Source organism: Macaca mulatta, chromosome 1 (genome assembly GCF_049350105.2).
Source record: "Macaca mulatta isolate MMU2019108-1 chromosome 1, T2T-MMU8v2.0, whole genome shotgun sequence".
In the NCBI taxonomy this organism is placed as follows: Eukaryota; Metazoa; Chordata; class Mammalia; order Primates; family Cercopithecidae; genus Macaca; species Macaca mulatta.
The window spans coordinates 34,681,032-34,704,448 of NC_133406.1; the positions used below are offsets into that span (position 1 = coordinate 34,681,032).

A 23,417-nucleotide genomic window follows, 5' to 3' on the forward strand; every position below is an offset into this window, starting at 1 on the left:
AAACAAAAACAGAACAAAAAACTCTCACCTGAAGAGGCATGTCATTTTCTAGTATTAGGGGTAAGTAAAATGAAGTAAAAATCACTGCATGTGTAGAGAAAGTAGGACCAAAAGCAATTCCTTACATTTCTGCTTTGGAAAAATGGAGCGTGAATTCTCACCTGGTGAGAAGATGGTACATAGTGCTGTAAGGTCCTATGAGACTACTGGTTCAAATAAAAATTGGCATCATTTATGCTTGAGCAATTGGATTCAGGGTAAGGTTACCACACCGTACTTTTGCACACTTGGTCCTCTCTCAAGTATTTATGGAGCATCTCCTTCGTGCAATGCATTATTCTAGGCACTATAGCAGAACACGAAAGACAGACAAAACAGGATACTACTGATTTCTGGGAGATTAGCAGTCCAGTTTGAGTGACAGCATACACACCAGAAAACTCATTGGGATGCATCACCTCAAATGTTAGAAAGAAGACATTTAATACATTCTCAGTGATTGATGGACAGGTTTGGTCTATGGATGCTGTGTCAGAATGAATTCTCAGGATGCCAGTCCCAAGCATCCCTAGGACACAATGGCTCTTGCCACACCTTTTCCCATGTCTTTGGTGGCTATACCCAGGTTAGCCACCCTGGCTTGAGATAAGATTGCAAAGTTGATCTGTGAAGAGAAAATGTGAAAATAAAAATTTGGAAGAAACGAAGGGAGCATTCAGGATGGCCAAGGTGGGCAGAAAAGATCAGTTTTGTTTTCAGATGAGATTTGGTAAGAGATCTTGAGTCAGTCAGGCAGAGGAAAAGAGGATTAAATTTTGCTTCGAGAAATAATTACTTTTATTCATGAATGAATTGCTTCTTAGAGACATGTGTGTGTGTAAAAAGGAGTGAGGTAGACTTCATCCAGAAACTGTCACGACACAGATACAGGCCAACAGGGACGCTGTCTAGTCATACGGTCTTTCTCTCTCTCTCTTTAAAGAGAATAGCTTTTTCTAGGTCAAGGATTCTCAATATTTTTTTCTTTATTCAGCTTCTGCCACATTTCTCTCACCCCAGAGCTTCCCACATATCCCACAAGAAAATCATTTCAGTACAGGGAGCTTAGAACAGTGAGTGGCACAGGGTGGGGTGTTTCTTCATTCAGCCCATGTTTATTCAGGATTTGTGTGTGTTGGCCACTCTACAAGGGCTGGGGACACACCCTGAAGGAGACAGAGCCCAGGCCTCAGAGAGTTCTGCTTTCGAGGAAGATCCATGTATGCAAAGGATTAGAAGTGGGCGAGGCATGTGGTATAATAAAAAGTCTGGGTGAGAGGAGCTTGGCTCCCATGCTAGTTACCATCTTCTCCTCTGGGAGTAGAAACAGCTGAATCTGCTCACAAGGAACTGAAGATAAGTTGGGCTGCAGACAACAGCTTGGACCTGAGTCAGAGCTGGCAATGCCAGTCCTACAATCCTGCCTTTGCCCCAAACTAAAGTCAACTGGGTTGTCCATCAGATTGGTTTGACCAATCCTAAGTGAAGCAACTAGAGAACCCAGCACTGGATTGTGGGGATGGGACAAGCCAGAAACCTCAGAGGGACAGCTCTGCCAAGTGAGCTGATCATGAGGAGGGGGACATGATCAGAAGCGTTTCCCATTGCCGGGCTTGAATGTCCAAGAGACAAGAGCCTTTTGTGAGCTGGGATCTGAATCCATGCACTCTACACAGTATTGAGAAATATGGATGAAAACAGCAGGCTTTCGCCAATCTCCCCAATTCTTCCATGGGAAGAAAAGAGTAAGGTGATAAAGAAAATAGATGGTATGAAAAAATAAAAAATAGTTGGTCAAAATTTCTATTTAACTTAGGGAAAGCAAGCATTCTCCCTGTACTATGAGATATTAATGACATTAATGAACACTAGTAGCTAACATATATTAAATGCTCATCATATGCACAACATTTTACTAAGTACTTTATTAACATTAATTAAAATTATCCTAGTAAGAACCCTGCGAGGGTGTGCTATTTGTACACTTGTATAACAGATGAGGACACTGAGTTTTAGAGGGTGTCACACAACTGATAAGAGGAAAAGCCAGCACTCAACCAATAAGACAGGGAACCTGTTCATTAATGATCATTATTTAATGAAATAAATCACTGAGCCTGGGCTTGCTCTGAGAGAAACAGTGTCTCAGGTTGTGGCCGGGGCTCTTTGCCCTTCTTTCTTTAGGCATCCTGGTAGGTCTTTGAGATGCAGAAGACAGGCCTCAGAAGGCTGGAGGGTGACCCATCTCCCTCAAAGACCCTGTCGTTCTCTCTTTCCGCAAGAGTTTTCCATCTGTGCTTAGGCTCCGGGGAACCCTGAGTGGGAGGAAGCCACAGATGGATCTTCCTGAAACAATGCACCCACAGCAACTTCTGTATGTGTTGGTTGTGCACTGCTGGTGTGTTTCTACAAGGGTGCGATGTAAATGGAATTTCTGTAAATCAAATCCTCTACTGGAGGAACACTTAATGCCATTTCCAAGATGCAGTATCTTACTTCTTGCCTGGCCATGGCTTATAAACATTCAGTGTTATGTAAATCCCTACTGCCTGACTTTAGAATCAGGTAGGTACTGATTTGTAAACACACATGTCCACTTGGAAATGTCTTATGATGTCAAGGAGTATTTTCATAAATCCAGAAGAAACTTTTGGCATTGCATGCAATCTCTACTGATTGGTCTACTTGGTAAATTTGAATTTTCCTACAGCGATGAGATTGGTGTATGCTCTGTTATAGTCCCACTTGCCTTCACATCCACAGCACTCAGGTGAAGCAGTGAGAGAGACATAGAGGCTGAGGCCCCTGAGTATATTTTAAGATTTGTAGGCATAGTTGTGTGCAGATTAGGGCTGTTATATATTTTGGGGAAGATGCAGGAATCTGGCAGGGGTTCCCAACCATGTCTTCTCCTCTGTACCTGTTTAATGCTCTATGATTCTGCCACCCTGCCAAGCTCTCCTCTGAGCCAAGAAGTGTGCCTCTTCCTCCTCCCCTGCAAAGAGCAAATAAGCTCTGGATGTGACAGTGAATCAGAGTGAGTAAGAAGTCTTACTGGCTGGGCAGGAGGCCTGGTGAGAGAAAAATGAGGTAGCCAGAACTGCTGCTCACCAAGTCCTTTGTTATGAGCCTCAGTGCCCTAGAGAATTCTCATTTTCCTTGTCTCCCAGGAGAGCCTCTGCCTTACTTGGGGACACACTGGTGACGAAGGAGGGACAGGAAGAAAGTCTCTTTGGGGAATGAGTTCTCCTGGATCCACAGAGGCATGTAAACACCTAATGATCCTTTGACATGAGTTACACAGTTGGTTTACTAGTAACACAGGTAAACTTTAGCATCATAAGCCAGCCTCTTGCTTGGCTGGTTCTGTATATGTTCTAAATTGTGAGTCCGATAAAGAGGGCATTACCCTGATTTGATCATTACATGTTGCATACATGGACTAGAATATTACACTGTACCTTATAAATGTACCATTATTATATGTTGATTAAAGAATAATTTTAAAACTTAAAATTCAGCAAACTACCCTTAACTTAAAAAGAACTACACTAAAAAAGAGGAGTAGAGAGGAAAAGAGGCTGTGAGAGTCCCTGAATGTTGGCCTGGTTCATTGAGAAACTCAGGAACAAGTGGAACTCCATAAAAGAAATGTGACTGGAGGCTGAGAATACATTATTTTGTCTTCTGCAACCACTAGGATAGATGTGTGCATGTTGGTGCCTGCATATCACAGTCAGGCTAGAAAATGAAATCTGAGAACCACAGGGTTTATTAGCCTGGGGACAAGAGGCCAAAGCTTCACAGCGTTTGGGCGTGGAAGGAAGCTTGACAACGTGGGATGGCAAATCAGGGCTAAGTGATGCCAGAATCTGTGAGTTAGAAGGAAACTTAACATCACTTATTTCCAAGCCAGTGAAGACAACCACTCTGCAGACACTCAAGAAGGTGGTCAATCAGCGCTAGCTTGAACGGTTCCAGCCATGAGGTGTTCACTGAAGCCAATTTTTATTCAGCAGCCTAAAACATTATGAAGATCTTTTGGAAATTGAATCATAGTCTTTCTTCCGATAACCTTCCCTTATTGGTCCTGATTTTGCTTTCTTTTATTTCTCTAGAATAATTCTAACAGTCTGTTCCTCACAATAGGGCTCTAGATATTTGAAAACAGTTACTATTCTCCCCAGTTCCTCGTCAGCACTTTGTAACTTCCTTCCAGAGGTTCTTTCCTCCTCCTTCCCCTCCTCTCTCATTCTCTTTCACAAGCTGTCCTTGTTTGTTTTTCCCCAACTCTCCCTTTTCCATCTTTCTTCATAAAGAAAATACATGAGACTTATTTTGACATAAGGTTTTTCTTCCTAAACCAATTCTGACTCCTAGGGAGCTTGCTTGCTTGCTCACACTTCAAAGTACTCAAGAATTTTGTCATGGATCAATATCAGTTTTTCATTTTAGAGTTTTTCAGGTCAGGCATTTCCCTCTCCCCAGACTTCTTTAACTTCTTGCATTCTGTGCCATTGTGGAAGACTAGCGACAGTGATGCCAGGTCACAGGCACACCGCAGGACACAGGGTGACTCTTCTGGAGTTGAAATCTCAGTGCTTCGAGGAATGTTGGAAATATGCTGGAGTTGTGTCTAGAGAATAGAGGTTTCTCATCCAAGTTCAAAGATTATATCCAGCTGTTATTCAGTTTGCTTTTGTATACCTAGATTTAGTTTGTGTGGTAAAATCATAGCCAGAGCTGAACTCATGAGGTCCTAATACACCTGTATCGCCTACACTCTTTGCCGTGCTTCTGGTATGAACAGCCACCTGGATTTCTCAGCTAAGGGGGAGCCTATTCACATGGAAACAAGGCTATGTGATTAAGGGAGAGTCTAAAAACAAGGTTAGGTATTACATTAGCAGCCGCAGGGCCAGGTGGTCAGGGAGAGACAACCTCTTGAGGATCCACAGCTGTTAACCTTAAAGTGTTAATTGAATGCAGACCCTGAGAAAAGCAACTTCCTAGGCATGCAAGTTGAGACAAAATGGTGAGGTATGACCTCCTGGGTACACTCCACTAGAAAAAGGAAGAAAGCCTCAGATGGGCATGCATACGACGCCAGGTCACAGGCACACCGCAGGACACAGGGTGACTCTTCTGGAGTTGAAATCTCAGTGCTTCAAGGAACATTGGAAATGTGCTGGAGTTGTGTCTAGAGAATAGAGGTTTCTCATCCAAGTTCAAAGATTATATCCAGCTGTTATTCAGTTTGCTTTTGTATACCTAGATTTAGTTTGTGTGGTTAAAATCATAGCCAGAGCTGAACTCATGAGGTCCTAATACACCTGTATCTCCTACACTCTTTGCCGTGCTTCTGGTATGAACAGCCACCTGGCTACTGTAACTCCTGCCTCTTCTCCATTCTCTCCCCATCTGAGTTGTGTGGCTTCCATCTCAGAACTGCCTTTCAAATCCAGCCCCTTTTCTTTTCCCCTGGCTTCATTGTCTACCACTTGTAGTTTCCTTGCTTCTCTAATGCAACCTGCCTAAGTCCCTGTTGGTCTGTCTGTACCCAAAAAATAAAACCCAAACCCATTTTCTTAGCCTAAAAGTCACTTCCAAATCCATTCATTCCCTATTTCAACAAATAGTCAATGAATACTGACCTTCTGCCATTGACTGTGCCCCACCGTTTCTTCCTGTGTTTCTTTTGTTCCAGTCCCAATGAATACCTCCGATTTGCCCAGACACAGAAGGCCCCCTTGTTGTCCTGTGTCTTTCCATAACCCATTTCCTCTAGCCTGAAAGCTCTTTCCATCTTCTCTGAGCACCTTCTCACCTTTCAAACTCATCTAAATTATCATCGCCATGTGAAGTCTTCTTTGACTCCTACAAGAGTTAGTTTCTCCTACCTATGATTCCCCATCAGTTTGTTCGTAGTTTTGCCATACGAACTTATTTTTGTGCACTCGTTTATTTCTCTTTGCTCTTCACTAGGCTCGGAGCTCCTTCAGGCAAAGAGCATGTTGTATTTCACCTTTATATCTCCTGACCCCAGCACCATGTCTGCCACACATAAGGGCGTAATAAGAGGATGAAACCATTCTGTAGGAGCAGGATGTTCTGGGATGAAATTAGATGAAGGAGTAAACAAGTGGTTGAGACTCAAGGCTCTGGAATCAGACTGACTGGGTTAAACTGCAGTTTAAATTGCAGAATCAGACTGACTGTGTTAACTGCAGTTTAAATTGCAGAATCAGACTGACTGGGTTAAACTGCAGTTTAAATTGCAGAATCAGACTGACTGGGTTAAACTGCAGTTCTGCTGCTTTTAGTTGTGTAAATTATTTTGCATCTCTGAGCCTCATTTTTTTCTCATTAGTAATAGTGGAATAATAGTACTTTCTTTATAGGATTATTTAGTGATAACTGAAAAAAAAAGATTTGGTTTATTTCAAGCTAAATGCTTATTCTTTTTGTGAGGGGTCACCCATTAGTAAATATGAAAAAAAGTGAGAAATCTAGAGAAGAGTACAGGGAGAAAATAAAGAGATTAATTGAGAAAGAAGAAAGAATAGGTAGTCTTACTCTATCAGATTTACTTTATGCATAGAACTCTGTACATTAATCAGATTTATCACTTACAGTCTACATACTGCTCTCCTTAACTGTAGCTTGAGTTAATCTAGCCACTGATTTTATAGTTATAGATAGTTCAAAATAAATCATTAACAGTGACAGGTATTCTCCCCATAGAGCACGACTCACACACCAAGATCCCACAGCATAAAAGACAAGGGCTCAAGACCAATACCATCTCCCCCTAGACCCAGAAAGCAAGAAGAAGGGAGACCACATACAGGATTGTTGCTGAGCTGAGAAGTAATGGGAGCATGGCTGCTTGAACAATAATTGAACCCTTATCCAGCTAGGCAATACAGTTAAGAGATCAAGAGCCAAGATGGTTTCATCAGGCTAGAATATTGGATAGATACAATCAAGACAGTATTAGTCAAAGTAGGCTAACTGCTGAAACAAACAGTTTTCAAATCTGAGTGACTTAATGAAAGTTTATGTTTTTGCTCATGTCACACTACAATACAATTTATGAGGGACATAAAAGGAGATTGCTTCACGAAATCAATTCAGGACCAAGACTCCTTCTGCCTCATCACTCTGCCATCCCTTAGGGCCTCAGAGTCCTGGATCCTGGTAGACAAGGGAAGAGAAACAGCATGAAGGATTTCATGAGAGGTTTGATGGTATAGACCTGGACTCATATTCTACTGTAGAATTCAGTCACATGGCTATGTTTAAATGCAGAAGAAGCTGTGGGGGTGGGGGTGGGAAATTGTCCATCTGTGAGCCCAGGAGGAAAATGGAAACATCTTTGGAAACAACTTGCCAGCCTCTGCCACAAAGGGTGGAATGCAAAAAGAGGGTGAAATGTAAAGCCCTAAATTGAAGTTAAAAATGTCAGTGTCACAAATATAAGAGACCTGACTTGACTGTGATACTTGAGAAAAAAAATTCTGGGGCTGGAAAGAAATATGGGATACCAACTGATGATATGATTACTGTTAGCAAGGAATATTTTTGTCTTTAAAAAATGAATGTAATATTCAAGTGCATTAATAAAAAATATATAGCAGCAACAGCATAGACTGCCTTCACCTCTTACTTGTCTTTGTGTCCTTGTGTGTGTTATCTGAGCCTCAACAAGCTTAGCTATAAAATAGGAATAACACTTGTGGTGTGTGTCATTTAACTATTGCTACAATGATGCGTACAAAAATCAACAAAATTCAGTAGCTTAAAAATAATTTATTCCTTAGCTAGGTGTGTTGGCATGTGCCTGTAGTCACAGCTACTCAGGAGGCTGAGGCAAGAGAATTGCTTAAACCTGGGAGGCAGAGGCTGCAGTGAGCCAAGATCATGCCACTACACTACAGCCTGGGTGACAGAGTGAGACTCCATCTCAGAAAAATAAAATAAAATAAAATAAAAAATAAAATGTATTCTTACTCACGCATGTGTAGGTTTGCTGGGTTAGCTTTGCTTCATGCTGCAGGTCTGCAAGGAGGCCATTAGGTGTTCCTTCTAATGGTGTTTATTCTGGGACCCAGGCGAAAAGAGCAGCACCTGCAGTACCTGGGGGAAGCAATTCTCATAGTAAGGGCAGAAATGCAAGACAGAGAGTGGAAATGTGCAGTATCTATTGAGGTCTTGGTCCCGAATCAGCACACAATCACTTCTGCCCTCATTCCTTCGTCCAAAGCAAAGTTACATAGTCAAACCCAATATCCTTGAGGGAGGGAAATAAGCTCCCTCCTCACAAGTGAGTGATATTGCAAAGTAACATGTCAAAGGGCATCCTAATACTGGCAAGAATGGTGATTCAATCAACCACATTGACATCTGTAAGATTACAGTGACAATTTAAAAATATATAAAGCATCTACTTCCATTCCTAGAAACAGAGGGTCTCACTAATAACTGAAACGATGATAATGGTCATAATGATGGTGATAATGATGTATTCAGATCTTGTATCCTAACGTACTTTCAGTGGCTCAGAATATATCTACCGGATTGTGTTCAAATTTGGTTTCCATCTTTAAAAAGAAATACCATTGATTGCAAGCAGAAAAGGTTGAGCATGTAGGCCTAGGAATCTGGAAACTGTGTTGAAGGAACGAAAACTATTTAGTCCAAAGAAGAATGACCCATATAAAAATTAAATGCACCAAAATACCAGAGGGGCTATTTCTTTGCAAAAGGAATAAACTTGTAGAATAATGGAAGGAATTACCAGTCTGCGGGAATTCTCTGGAAGTCAAGTAAATAAAGGAAGCTCAGGAAGACATCTGATGGGAGAAGTGTCTCATGGGCCACTTGCTGAGCAAAGACAAGCACAATGGGAGGCAGATAGTGGTGAACAGAGCCATGCTGTCCACAGTTGAGCCGATGAGATGCTGGGGAGCAGTTTGGGATGTCAGGAAAGACCTGAGAGTGTGTGCCCGGGAAGACACAGGTCTCAGCTCCCTCTTCAGTTCCTTCTGGTTGCACAGATTCACTGGGCCCTCATTCCAGTGAGTCTGTTGTCTTTCATGTTGATTCTATAAACACACCACTCTCAGTGCCCTCCCTATGTCCCCAAGCCCCACCAGGGCAGTGTGAGACTAGCCAAACAGTGATCTCTTCCTCCTCCTTTAAGCTTGACTCTCCCCTCCCCCATTTCTCCCAATCAGCCTTAATTAAACTGTTTGAAAGCTGCAGCTTGATTTTAATTAGAGCAAAATTGGGAAGATTAGAATGAAATTGGCCAATCATTGTTTACGGGCCGTTGTTTGAGAACACAGCAGGCTGCTAAATTACCTCCATGCCAGGCTTCTTGAATTCTCCCAGACAGTGAAAAGATGGAGAGCACCAGGACATCAGGGAAGAGATGGCCTCATTTCTGCTCTTGTGTGTCTAAGAGTTGCAAGGTCTGAGATATTACTTAACCAAATGACTCCTGGACTGAAGCCTTCCTGCCTGGGGATCTCTCCCAGCCACAGTGGTAAACAAGCCAAAAGAATCACCTGGGAAGTATGACAAAGGTGGACAGCAGTCCCTGAGCTTGAACACGGGTCACAGACAAAGGCAGAAAATCATTGGTAGTATGGTGTAGGTTCTAGTTAAACTCTACCACTAGTCAACTGAGACTTGGGGCAAGTCATTTCTCTCAGTTTCTCTGTCTCCTCATGTGTTAACATGTAAAAGCTTAATAGTTGATCAATGATATTTTCTCTCCCTTTCTCCCAAGGTCCCTGTATAGATAAAATAAGCGTGTATAAAAATGGTGTGCAAAAAACCAGTTTGGTTCATATCAAGACAACTGTTCGGAGAATAATAGCCTCATCCCTTTCAGTACTGTAGTCCTTTTGAGCACTAAAAGTTAGAGGGGGTGCCCCCAAAAGAGAGACTACTGGAAATAGATCAGGAGGGCCAAAGAATAGAGAAGGTCAATGTCCCTACCATGATAGCTGACTGCTTCTGTCATTGTTTGCAAAGTGGGTTCCATCACTACTTTACCATTTCCCCCCAATCTCGCTGGAAAGCACTACACCAATATATGGGATTATGGTTTTTATTATCATTTCTTTTTATAGCTCAGATTTATCATATCCTATTTGTTATAGCAGTAAAGTCTCTAATAGCCAAGTACATTACAGTAATCTGTTGTTGAGATAGAAATCTCTTGGTGATGTGATGTGTCTGGAAATACTGCCTCTGTATAGGAGCCAAAGTATGATATATCCTTAAGCCCCTAAAATGTCCAGCTTGATAGAGAATGTGAAACCATCATAGCTGAGTCACTGGATAAAAAACTGGCATCACTCAATGTACATGTTGGCTTTGGCTATTCTTGTTCATGTGAGTTTTTCAAGATGAAAAATGTGAGTCCTATGAAAAAGACAAAATGGTGATGTCATTGCTTGGTGGATTGAGTTCTGTGATGGGAGCAGTAGCCCTGGGTGTGAGGTATATTGGTAGAAAGATGAAGAAAGAGAAGGCTTCCTGTGTCTGAAATTCTTTAGGAAAATCAGCAGTGTGACACTCAGTGGTATTTACTGAGTTTCCTCTGTCCGATTGGCAAGTCTCAAGCTAATTGGGGAAAGGCAAATCTCCAAGACAAAGGCTCTGAGAAGAAAGGCAGTTGCACTTACCCAGAACTGGTTGGTATGTGAGAAAATTTCCCATGGGTCATTGGTTGACAGTGTAAGTAGACAAAGTAAAGTCCTAGGAAAAATGACAAGAAAACTATGTGCTTGGCTTAAGGCCAGTGCTCCAGAGTTCTTAAATATTTTATTCAATAACATGTCCTGTGTTTACCTTCATTTTTCAGGGAAAACCAGTTTGGTTCATATCATGACAACTGTTTGGAGAATAATAGCCCAGTCTCTTTCAGCACTGCCGTCCTTTTGAGCACAAAAAGTTGGAGGGTGTGCCCCCAAAAGATAGATCATTGGAAATAGATCAGGAGGGTCAAAGAATAGAGGTCAATGTCCCTACCCTGACAGCCCACTCCTTCTGTCATTGTTTGCAAAGTGGGTTCCGTGGCTGCCTTAAGACTTCCCCACAGTCTCTCAAGTCCTATTCTGAGAAACGCAGAATAGTGAGCAGGCAGTGATTGGTTGGCTCTGCTGGAAGCAGCATTGATTTCCTCCTCAGTAAACCCAGCCTGGAGTCTAATGCAGGAGGAACAAATGTCTCCTAGTATGCAGGGGCACAGTGACACCGGGATAGGTTGGTGCCAAGCCTGCAGGGGTGCCTCGGTGGAGGGGGGTGGATAGAGCTGCATGCTTAGGATGCAGGATGTGACTTTCCAAATGACAGCCCTATCTGTGGACTTGGAAATGGGCCTGAACATGCTTCCCCCGCAGAGGTGGAAAGATGAAAGATCTATTAAAAAACTGGTAACAGAATAATCCGGCTGTTCGCGTGAAGTTATAGCACAACCACCCACACTGTAGGCTACAGTCTTCATTACAGGTTGAGTATCACTTATCCAAAAATTTTTGGGGACCAGAAATATTTTGAATTTTTTTTCAGATTTTAGAATATTTTCATTATACTGGATCGGCATCTCTAATCTGAAAATATGAAATTCTAAATGCTCCAGTGAGTGTTCCCTTTGAGAATCACGTTGATGCTCAAAAAGTTTTGAATTTTGGAACATTTTAGATTTCAGATTTACAGATTAGGGGCACTCAACCTGTACTTCTAGATTTCAGCTTCACTGAGGTACAGTTTGTGTGTGTGTGTGTGTTTTCATACTCTTCCCCTTAAGGCTTCATAGGGAGGGAGGCTTCATAGGTAATGACTCTTCACAGGGGCCAGGTCAATGTTCTCAGTTTATGAGCCTGGAAAGTGGTGCTTCCATGTGCAGCTGCTGGAAACAGCACCTGGGCTGGAAGACCCCAGCTGTGCTCTTTCTGAGCCTTTCATCTTCAGGCACGAGACCCCGCAGGGGGATTCTTGCTGGGAGATTTCTTGTTGACCTTGTGTAACATAGTGCTGCAGGTGGCTGCTGACATAAGAGTCAGTAGCTTGAGTTGGAGGCAGCACTTTTTATTTACATCTTTTGAATTAGGAACATTTGTAGTTATTTAGTATTCTCATCGGAGACCCTTTTGCCTCAAACCCAGAGCTGGCCCAGTCTCAAAACCCTGCTGAAGCTCCTGTGCCTGAGATCTGGCACGGCCGTGGTTCAACTCTCCTATTGCAGGGCCCCTTTGGATTTTGGGGAAATCCCTAAACTCACGTACAACCAGAAGCATCACTTTTTGGCAATCTGGCCACCAGTGTTATGCAATTTGGGATAAAGATAACTACAATTACTTCAGCACTGATTATTTAGATATCATCATATCTAAAATATTCTGAGTGTCAGTATGCTGGCTGATTTAACACACTGGATTATACCTTCCAGGCTGGGTTATCCCTTCCCTGGACATTGTTTTGGTTTTTATTAATGATTTTATGTGTATGTTCACCCTTTCACAGAAATACACATTGTTCACTCTAGGCTAACCTAAAGCATGCTAGAGGAAGATGGAAAATTGACTGAATTTTTGGTAATTATAGCAGTTTACTGAAGCACCCTTTATATGTGCAACGTGAATGCATTTTACGGGCAAAGTCCACAGGGAAGAGCTCTCTTTACCCTTTGGCTGAACCTGTGAGCCCTGAATGCAGTGGCCGCTCCTATTCTAAAGACACTTTACACAGGGACTATAGTGCTGTTAGAAATGTTTGCTTTCTCAGATTGTTTACTGTGTAACAAACACAGTGGGAGAAGATTTTAGGAGAAATGGCTAAATTGAAATGGAGATTTACTTGATATCTTAATTGAAACAAAGATGATGGCTTAATTGAAGCAGTGTGCGTTAATATAATTGATATATAGAAAACAGCCTTTTCTGAGTTAAAAAAAAAAAGAGCCTTGATTATTCTATTACTGGGGGGAAAACTGCTAAATGAAAAATCGGAAATGAACATTTCTTCTTTGAATAGCTCAGGCTGCCTTCCAGTATTGCCTCTAAGGTTTGCAGATGCTGGAAAGAACCAGGTTAATAAGTTCTGTAAGCACATTTTTACCACTTTCTGGCTCAAACACCACTCACAGATGTTTCTCCATTATTTTGGTTCCATGAAGGGCCCCAAAGGGCAAGGAAGAAGTTGGGGCTGAAGAGAAAACCACTGGGAGCCCTTAGAGTCTGGACCTTTCTGTGGCTGAGTACTTATGCCTAATGTTTCTTTTTTGAGACAGGAGTCTTGCTATGTTGCCCAGGCTGGACTCGAACTCCTGTGGCTGAGGTCTTATGCCTAATATTTTTTGAGACAGGGGTCTTGCTATGTTTCCCAGGCTGGACTCAAACTCTTGGGCTCAAAAGATACTCCCACCTCAGCCTTCTGAGTAACTGGGACTACAGGCACTAGCCACCATGCCCACTTGAGCCTAATTCTGAGTTGATAGCCCGCTGCAGTTTGTGATGAAAGTAGATTTGGGCTTTTTTGTTTTTTGTTCTTTGGCAAATGTAGCCACTTGTATGTATTTTTTTTTGTTTATTTGTTTGTTTGAGATGGAGTCTTGCCCTGTTGCCCAGGCTGGAGTGCAATGGCACAATCTCGGCTCACTGCAACCTCCGCCTCCCAGGTTCAAACTATTCTCCTGCCTCAGCCTTCCAAGTACCTGGGATTACAGGCACCTGCCACTGTGCCCGGCTAATTTTTGTATTTTTAGTAGAGACCGGGTTTCACCATCTTGGTCAGGCTGGTCTCGAACACCTGACCTTGTGATCCACCCGCCTCGGCTTCCCAGAGTGCTGGGATTACAGGTGTGAGCCACGGCGCCCAGCTGCCACTTGTATGCATTCTTATGGATTCTTTCTTCAGTGAAATTCTCCAAATATAGTCCCTATCCTTATAGTCCCTATATGGCACTATTGAAACTCTCTCCCCCACATGCACACACTTCTACTCCATAGCACAGTTGTTCCTTAGAGTTTCACAGGTGAAAGTAGTATAGCCTAGTGGCAAAGACTGTGTGTACTGGAGTCAGACAGTCTGTGTTTAAATCCTGACCTTGCCACCTACTGGCTTAAACTACTTAACTAGTAGTTAAACTACTGGGCAAATTAACTTACTTGTATCTCAATTTCATCATCTATAAAATGAAGATAATTATATTTTCCCCCTTATATGGTGTTTTGAATATAATATTAACTAATCCTTGTAAGATGCTTGGAATGCCTATCACATACTAAAAATTCATTAAATGTTAGCTATTATTTTTTATTATTTGCTCATAAAAAGCTTCCTTAGACGGTATCATTCCTTTTTCTAGGTCATTCATTATTCTGTGTTATGATTTCTTTAGCAGCCACAGGAGCTGGACTCAGGCCTTTATCTGTGATTCCCCCCATGAACCTTCTGTATGGACTTGGCTTTTTGAGGCATCTCAATTTCTTCTCCTGCAAATGGGCATGTTAAAATTGCATGTTAAAATTAATCCAGGAACATTTTGCTGTGGTGCAAACGTTATGCTATGTTTTGAATATACAATTAATCCATGTTTTATGTAGAAAATGTAAAAAGTGGAATGTTCTGGGTAATAAAAGTATGTGTGTTAAAGGATACCAAACACAAAAAAATTAGAATTTGATAAAATACACTTAATACTTAACCTCATCTACTCGAAGGAAAACAGTGCTATAGAAACAGCAGTACGATATTGGCCTGGGTTTTAAGCACAACTCTGTCATTTACTAACCGTGTGATTTCATCCACACTACTTTCTTAGTCTCTCTGAGTCTCAGTTGTGACTATTGTCACCGCCATCATAGTTTCTGTTAATAGCATAGAAGGAGGGTCAGCACACTAGCTTTTTGTTCTGGTTCTATTATCAACTGGCTGTATTGCTTTAGGTAAACCTCTTGCCCTCTCTGTTTTACAAGAAACATGAGAAAACTAGAGAATACTAATTCCCATCCAGACCCAGTGTCTGACTGGGCCAGACAACTGACTACCAATTTTTATTTATTATATTTAATTAAAGTGGGCCCCACCTCTATGCTAAGTTGGCCTTTCCTTTCTGTGAGGGGCTTTGACCATTGTAAGAAACTATGGAAAAGGTAATAATGTCTTTTTCCCCTAGCAATCTAGAAAAATAATAGGTTAGAAATCATTAGTTAATGAAGTCTAGCTGTGCCCTATCCCGAAGCAAGGGCGCTGGGTTTGATGACCCTAAGGTTTTTTGTTTGTTTGTTTGCTTGTAGTAATCTGATTTTATGATTCATCAATGTAATTATCAACTAACCAGTGAGAGGATTCCAGTTTCCATCCAGCCAATTAGAGACGAGATTAGGTAACTGTTCTTTACCCTGCAGTGGGGTTTGGGATAGAAAATACTTTTGACAAATACTCTGTACTTAATTAAAGTTTAGCACTTGCTGCACAAAGGAAATAACTGACAATATGTGATTATGAACTTACCTGCTTAGATAAATAAAGCTACACAGCAGGAATTTTGAAGACCTTGTTGGAACCATGAATTATTAGTCACCCGCTTTTCTTTGTTTCCCTAGTAGCATTTGACATATGCTCCTCCCCTGTCAGCCTCCAGAGTTAGATGGAGGGATTATGCATCAAATGTAGCATGGATTTTTATTTATTTATGTATTTATAATTTTAATTTAAAAAATTTTGTTCATAATTGACATATCTGGCACAACAGTGTATTGGTGTGATGTTTCAATACATGCATACACTGAATAATGATCAAATCAAGGGAGTTAGCATATACATCACCTCAAACATGTATCATTTCATTGTGGTGATAACTTTCAAGATCCTTTTTTCTAGTTACTTATAATCTACAGTACATTATTATTAGCCATGGTCACCCTACTATGTAATAGAGCACAGAACTTATTCTTCCTAACTGTAACTTTGTATCTGTTAACCAAGTTCTCCCCGTTTCCCTTTCCTACTACCCTTCCTAGCCTCTGGTAACCACTATTCTACTCTCTAATTCCATGATATCAACTTTTTTAGACTCTACATATGAGTGAGGTTATGTGGTATTTGTCTTTCTATGCCTGGCTTATTTCACTTAACATTATGTCCTCCAGGTTCATCCATGTTGCTGCAAATGATAGGATTTCATTCTTTTCCCAGCTGAATAGTATTTCATTGTGTGTATCATCAGTTTGTGGAAATTTAGGTGGATTCCATATTTTGGTCGTTTTGAATGGTGCTGCAATAAACATGAGGGTGCAGATATCTCTTTGATATACTAATTTCAGTTCCTTTGAATATGTACCTAGTAGTGAGATTGCTAGATCATATGGTAGTTCTATTTTTAGTTTTCTGAGGAATCTTCATGCTGTTTTCATAATGACTGCACTAATTTACACTCCCACCAACAGTGTATTAGAGTTCCCCTTTCTTTGCATCCTGGCCAGCATTTGTTATTTTCTGGCTTTTTGATAACAGCCATTCTAACGAGGGTGAGGTGACATCTCACTGTGCATTTGATTTGTATTTCCCTGATGATAGTGATGTTGAGCATTTTATCATACACCTGCTGGCCATTTTTATGTATTCGTTTGAGAAATGTCTATTCAACTCTTTTGCCCATTTAAAAAAAAATTGTTCTTTTTGCTATTAAGTTATTTGAGTTCTTCACATAGTCTGGATATTAACCCTTTACTGGACTCATAGTTTGCAAATATTTTCTTCAGTTCTGTAGGTTGTCTCCTCGCTCTGTTGTTTCCTTTACTATGCAGGAGCTTTTCAGTTTGATGTCATCCCATTTGTTTATTTTTGCTTTTGTTGCCTGTGCTTTTGAGTTCTTATCCAAAAAATCTTGCCCACATCAATGTCATAAAGCTTTTCCCCTATACTTTATTCTATTAGTTTTATAGTTTTGAGTCTTACATTTAAGTATTTCATTCATTTTGAGCTGATTTTTGTACATGGTGAAAGATAAGCTTTATTCTTCTGCATGTGGATGTTATGTTTTTTCAGCACCATTTATTAAAGATATTCTCCTTTCCCAAATGTGTGTTCCTGGCATCTTTGTCAAAAATCTATTTATTTATTTTTAATTATTTTATTTTTATGCAACCCTATCATTTGCATGTCATGGACATTTGGGGACGGTTAGACCAAGGTTTGGCACTGTTACGATGAGCAGATTTGGGATGGGTGAAGAGGGTGTAAACACTTTACATTTTGTTGCTTCCTAAGGCAGTGGAGCTGTTCTTACCAGTACAATTTGGGGGACAATGTAAAACTCATTTCTCATTGATGGATATGATTCTTTAAATTTCATTCCAAGGCAAAGATTTATAAACCTGTCCCCTTTAAAATGCAAACATTCCAATGAGGAGCAAAGCTTGAAAATTAAAATCTTCAACAGGATTAGAAACGAACAACTTTGCAATCTTCTAAAATAAGGCTTCTTAAAATATGGATCCTCTTAGTCTATTTCAGAGTGTTCATGTTGACATTTGCACTGAAGGTACAAAATAAAACTGCTGGTACCTTAATTTGAATAAAGGCAGTGACACCACATAACACTAGGAGTCATGTATTCTTCATTACACACTTGCACCTAAACACACAACCACACATGCGCGCACACATACACACACACGCGTGCACGCTACACACACAGAGACATTTATTAATTTTATTAAATCTTGACCCTTGGGTACATGTGTTTTTAATATTCTGTAAGATGAAATGGGAAGTGCACATAAAGCAAATCTCAGGCTACTTAAGTACTATAATTGTCTCAAGGAAAAATACTTTTGTGGTTGAGTTGCAAGCTGAATTAGCCACTTTTTCATGGAACTCCATTTTTCTTGAAAGCACAAGCGACAGGCAAACTATGATTATTCAGACTTGAGTGTCTGGCAGACGTTTCTCCAAAAAAAAAAAAAAAAAAAAAAAAAAAACCAAATGAATTAACTAAGCCAGCCTCTGCAAGGAAAAACACCTGACAGTATTTGTTACCAATAATACAATTTAAACTTTTAAATGAAAATTCAAATTTTAGAAAACTTGCATTCATCCTCATGAACTTGACATTGTCCTAATATTTAAAGACTTTGAAGAGATTGGTCATGATATTACATAGTGAGATGTTTTAATATTACATAATGAAAAGTGTCAAAACGTGGAAGATCTGCATAACTCGGTGACCTGATATTTTCCAGATGACCAACACATGATGTTACAACATTATGCAGGATAGAAAGATCCATTCAGATTACAATATGGAACACTGGATTTAATGTAACAAAGCATGAAAAGTTCACTGATATGATTTCAGATTCCATATTGTAACTAACCTTTAAGAAACTACCATCTGTTTAGTTTAGCGTAGTACCAAAGATGAAAATCCACAATTATGAAAACAGATTGAATGTAGAAGCAAATATGAGAGTGCAGCTCTTTTCTGCTAAGCCTGATATTAAAGAGATTTGCAAACATGCAAAGTCATGCCACTCTTCTTGCTAAATTTGTTTTGTTTCATAACATACAGTTGTCATGAAAATGTTAGGTTTTATGTAATGGGTTTATTAATGTTATCTCTAAATGAAATAACAAATGTTGATTTTCTTGGTTTTAATTTCCAAAATGGTAAATCTCAATAGCTCTAAGCCACATATACAAATATGGGGATTCAATAATTTTTAACAGTGTGAAGGGGATCAGAGATCAAAATATGAGGGCAGTGGTTCTAGAGCAAGCCTCCTGACTTCACAGTTGAGTAACTGAGGCCATGACAGGTGATGTGACTCATTCACTATAAGACAGCTGTGATTAGATCACATCTTTGCAAACCACTGTTCCGATGTGTGTTTTTTCTCCTACTCGATACTGTAAACCATGACTTCATGTGAATACGCTAATCAACTACTGCCTGATGAGAAAGTTGGCTGGGAGAGGCTCTGATGGAGGTCAGTGGAGACAGAGCTTTCTTACAGCATGTGAATGACAGGCCAGGTGAGAGGCTAAGGGGCCTCTGCCAGACACTGGGCACCTCCAGCGGGTGGAGGCCGGGAGGGGGGATGTGGGCTGAGAGGAGATGAGTGGCTGCAAGTGGAGGAAGAACATTACCTACTTCAGATTTTATGCCTCTTGCTCTGAAACGCGGTCAGCTTTTCCTTACCGCTTGGCTTTTCCTCCAGGGAGTTTGCCCGTTGGAAGGTGAACAACTTGGCTCTAGAAAGGAAGGACTTCTTCAGTTTGCCATTGCCTCTCGCCCCAGAGTTTATCCGGAACATTCGCCTCCTTGGAAGGAGACCCAATCTGCAACAGGTTACAGAAAACCTGATTAAAAAGTACGGCACTCATTTCTTACTTTCTGCCACCCTTGGAGGTAAGCAACATCACAATCCTAAGCTAATTGGTTGCCAGACCATTGGAAGTAACATTAAGACTTATGTAGTATAGCTCCAACAGTCTTTTGTTCCTCCTGGCCTTTTATTGCCTCAGAAGTCTTTCTGGTGCATTTGAAAACAGCGTAGTCTCTTGACATCTCAATTTACCCCAGAGCATCTCTATTTGCTTATAAGGCTCTCCTGAGGAGGGGAAGTTGTGTATGGCGGTTGGAGGTGGACAGGCTCCTAACAAGCACTTGCCAGCAGGGGGCGCTCCCAGTTTTCGCTTCGCTGAGTCACCCAACCCCTGAGGCTTCGCCACTTTCTAATGTTTGCTGTGGCTACAATGGTCAGACTCACAGGCAAAGTAGTCGAAGTTCCTGGAGTCCCTGACCCCTCTTCCTCTCGATAAAGATTGGAAACTGTCCAAACAACTCCAGTGGTTCTGGGCTGATGAATCACCCTCTTGTGGGGCGGAGCGTGGGGGTAGGGTGGAGCAATGTGGGCTAGAACCTACCAGGGCAGGATCAAAAGCTCTGAAGATGCAGAGTTCCCTCTGCCCTGGGAAGAAGGAAGCAGGATTTATTATAACATTTAGCTCACTGTCCAATCGACCCAAACAAGCTCTCCCAGGGCTCAGGCCAGCTGTCGGCATGAGGCTGGTGTTGAGTGTTTGATGGGGAGGAGGGAGATGGAGCTTCAAGGCTTTTGCCCTTCCCGAGGGAGCAGAAAAAGCCACGAAGACTCCTCGTAAACAATTTGAGAGAGAGAATTATGTCTCCCCTATGGAGGAGAATTGCTTGAGACAGAGTTCAATAGAAGATGTTAAGCAAATAAGCTGATGGCAGGGGGACTGAGCTTTGGAAGAGGGCCTTTCAGGCAGCGAGGCCGCTGGCTTGTGGCTCCCTCTGATGAGCTTCTTCTAAAGATGGTAAGGGCTGGGGGAGGAGCTTGGCAGCAGGGGCTGCACTCTCTCTCAGCTGGGTCTGCCCTGGCCAAGGGTTTATGTTCCTATTGGTAGGGGATTCGAGAGCAGAGAGCCTCACCAATACACTCGTGTTGTTCACCATAGGAGAAGAGTCCCTGACCATTTTTGTGGACAAGCGGAAACTGGGAAGAAAGACAGAGACAACAGGAGGTGCCTCTATAATCGGGGGCAGTGGGAACAGCTCGGCCGTGTCCCTGGAGACCCTGCACCAGCTGGCCGCCTCCTACTTCATTGACAGAGAGAGCACCCTGCGACGGCTGCACCATATCCAGATAGCCACGGGGGCCATCAAGGTAACGACCTGAGAGGTACAGGGCAGGGGGTGCGGGAAGCACTGAGGAACTCGGGGGAGGCCCCAGCCTCAACCAGCTCTAGGTCAGCCGGGCGGACTGATGGAAGAGGAGACGAAGCTTTCTGATGAAGACACAGCCAGACTTCAGACACGATGGGGTCACTCATTCCACAGCAGACGCTCACAGAGCGCCCACTCTGAGGCAGGCTGCAGCACTCTAGTGGAGGATGGAAAAACAACAAAGTCATTTCTAATGATAAATAAAGAAAAGCAGAGTCATAGGTGCACATTTCCTGGGGCGTGGGGAGGGAGCAGCCCATATGATTATTAGATTGATCATGGAGGGCACTTTGGGGTTTAGACTTTGAGCTCTGAATGATAAGAAACCAGCTGTGTGGAGAAGTGAGCGGAAAGTGTTCAGGCAGACAGAACAAGTGCTAAGTACTTGTTCTAAGTAAGTACTAAGGCCTTTTAGCAGGAACCAGCCTCATGCCTTGTTGGGCCACAGAGAAGACTGCTGAGATGGTGGGGAGGTGAATAACAAAGACAAGATGAGGTTTGGAAGTCAGCTGGAGCCAGATTATGTGCCATGAGAAGGAATTTTAATATAAGTCAAAGTGCAGTGAAAAACCACTGGAGAGATTTAACAGGGGAGTAACATGATCTCATGTATGTTTTTAAAAGATCGATAGTTATTGTGACTTTATAACCTTCGTCATATCTTCTCTACTTACACCTAAGAGATTTCTAGTAAAGTTCATGTTGTTTTAGGGAAAACCAGTGAAAATACTGTACTTGAGAATACAGGTTTTTAAAAATTCTAAGCATAATGTTAAGGTGTTGAAAAGACTTCATAGTTGTCTTATATCCTGCTTTTATCCCATCTGAAACTCACAAGCAAATTTTATTTACTAATTCATTCAATAAATATTTACTGAGCACCTATTATTTGTCAGGCACTGTTTTGGGTCCTGAGAATACGAGAGTGAACAAAAGCTGTAAAGTCCCTGCCCTCATAAAGCTTGAATTCTAATAGCAGAGAGATAATTCATAAATATACAGACAATAGCTCATTTTGTTATGGTTTGCTTTATTGCACTTTGCAGATACTTTTTTTTTTTCTTTTTTACAAATTGAAGGGTTGTGAGAACCCTGTGTCAAACAAGTCTACTGGCACTATTTTTGGCACTATTTTTCCAACAGCACGTGCTTACTTCGTGTCTCTGATAATTCTCACAGTATTTTAAACTTTTTCATTGTCATTTTGTCTGTTATGGTGATCTGTGATATGTGACCTTTGATGTCACTTTTATAATTGTTTTGGAGTGTCACAAATTGCACCCATATGAGATAACAAACTTCATCAATAAATGATGTGTGTTCTGACTGGTCACTGTATGGAACTGGCTGTTCCCCCATCTCTCTCACCCTTCTCAGGCCTCCCTATTCCCTGAGATACAACAATATTGAAATTAGGCCAATTATTAACCTTACAATGGCTTCTAAGTTTTCAAGTGAAAGAAATAGACATCTCTCACTTGAAATCAAAAGCTAGAAATGATTAAGCATAGTGAGGAAGGCATGTCAAAAGCTGAGAAAGGCTAAAACCTAGGCCACTTGCATCAAACAGTTAGCCAAGTTACAAATGCAAAGAAAAAGTTCTTGAAAGACATTAAAAGTGCTACTCCGGTAAACACACAAATGATAAAAATGCCAAACAGCCATCTTACTGATATGAAGGAAGTTTGAATGGTCTGGAAAGATCAAACTAGCCACAACATTCCCTGAAGCCAAAGCCTAATCCAGAGTAAGGCCTAACTCTGGTTAATTCTATGAAGACTGAGAGAGGTCAAAAAGTTACGGAAAAATGTTCAAAGCTAGCATAGGTTGGTTCATGAGATTGGAGGAAAGAACCCATCTCCGTGATATAAAAGCACAAGATGAAGCAGTAAGTGCTGACTTAGAAGCTGCAGCAAGTTATCCAGATCTAGCTAACATCACTGATGAGGGTGGTTATACTAAACAACAGATTTTCAGTGTCAATGAAACCACTTTCTACTGGAAGAAGATGACACTGAGGACTTTAATAGCTAAGGAGGGCAAGTCAATGCCTGGCTTCAAAGCTTCAAAGGACAAGCTGACTTTCTTGTTACAGGCTAATATAGCTGGTCACTTTAAACTGAAGCCAAGACTCATTTAGCATTCTGAAAATCCTAGGGCCCTTAAGAATTATGCTAAATCTCCTCTGCCAGTGCTCTATAAATGGAACAATCCTGCCTGGATGACAGCATATTTGTTTACAGCATGGTTTATGAACTATCTTAAGCCCATTGTTGAGACCTACTGCTCGGAAAAAAACTTCTTTCAAAATATCACTGCTGATTTACAATGTACCTGCTCACCCAAGAGCTCTGATGGAGAGGTACAAGATTAATATTGTTTTTATGCCTGCAAATACAACATCCATTCTGTAGCCCATGAATCAAGGAGTAATTTTGATTTCCAAGTCTTATTTAAAAAATATTTTGGTAAGGTAAAGGCTGCCATAGATAGTGATTCCTCTGACAAATCTGGGCAAAGTAAATTGAAAATCATTTAGAAATAACACTATCCTAGATGCCATCATGAACATTTGTAATTCGTAGGGGGATGTCAAAATATCATT

The 23,417-nt window shown here is 41.3% G+C and overlaps 1 protein-coding gene across 1 annotated transcript in view; it reads left to right on the forward strand.

The window, feature by feature from the left end:
- The window catches only part of BRINP2 (BMP/retinoic acid inducible neural specific 2), a 108,531-nt gene that overhangs the window by 63,797 nt on the left and 21,317 nt on the right, over nucleotides 1-23,417 (forward strand). Inside the window, 2 exon segments of the mRNA NM_001265618.1 lie at nucleotides 19,281-19,471; nucleotides 20,545-20,753. Of these exon segments, the coding sequence (NP_001252547.1) occupies nucleotides 19,281-19,471; nucleotides 20,545-20,753 (400 nt within the window).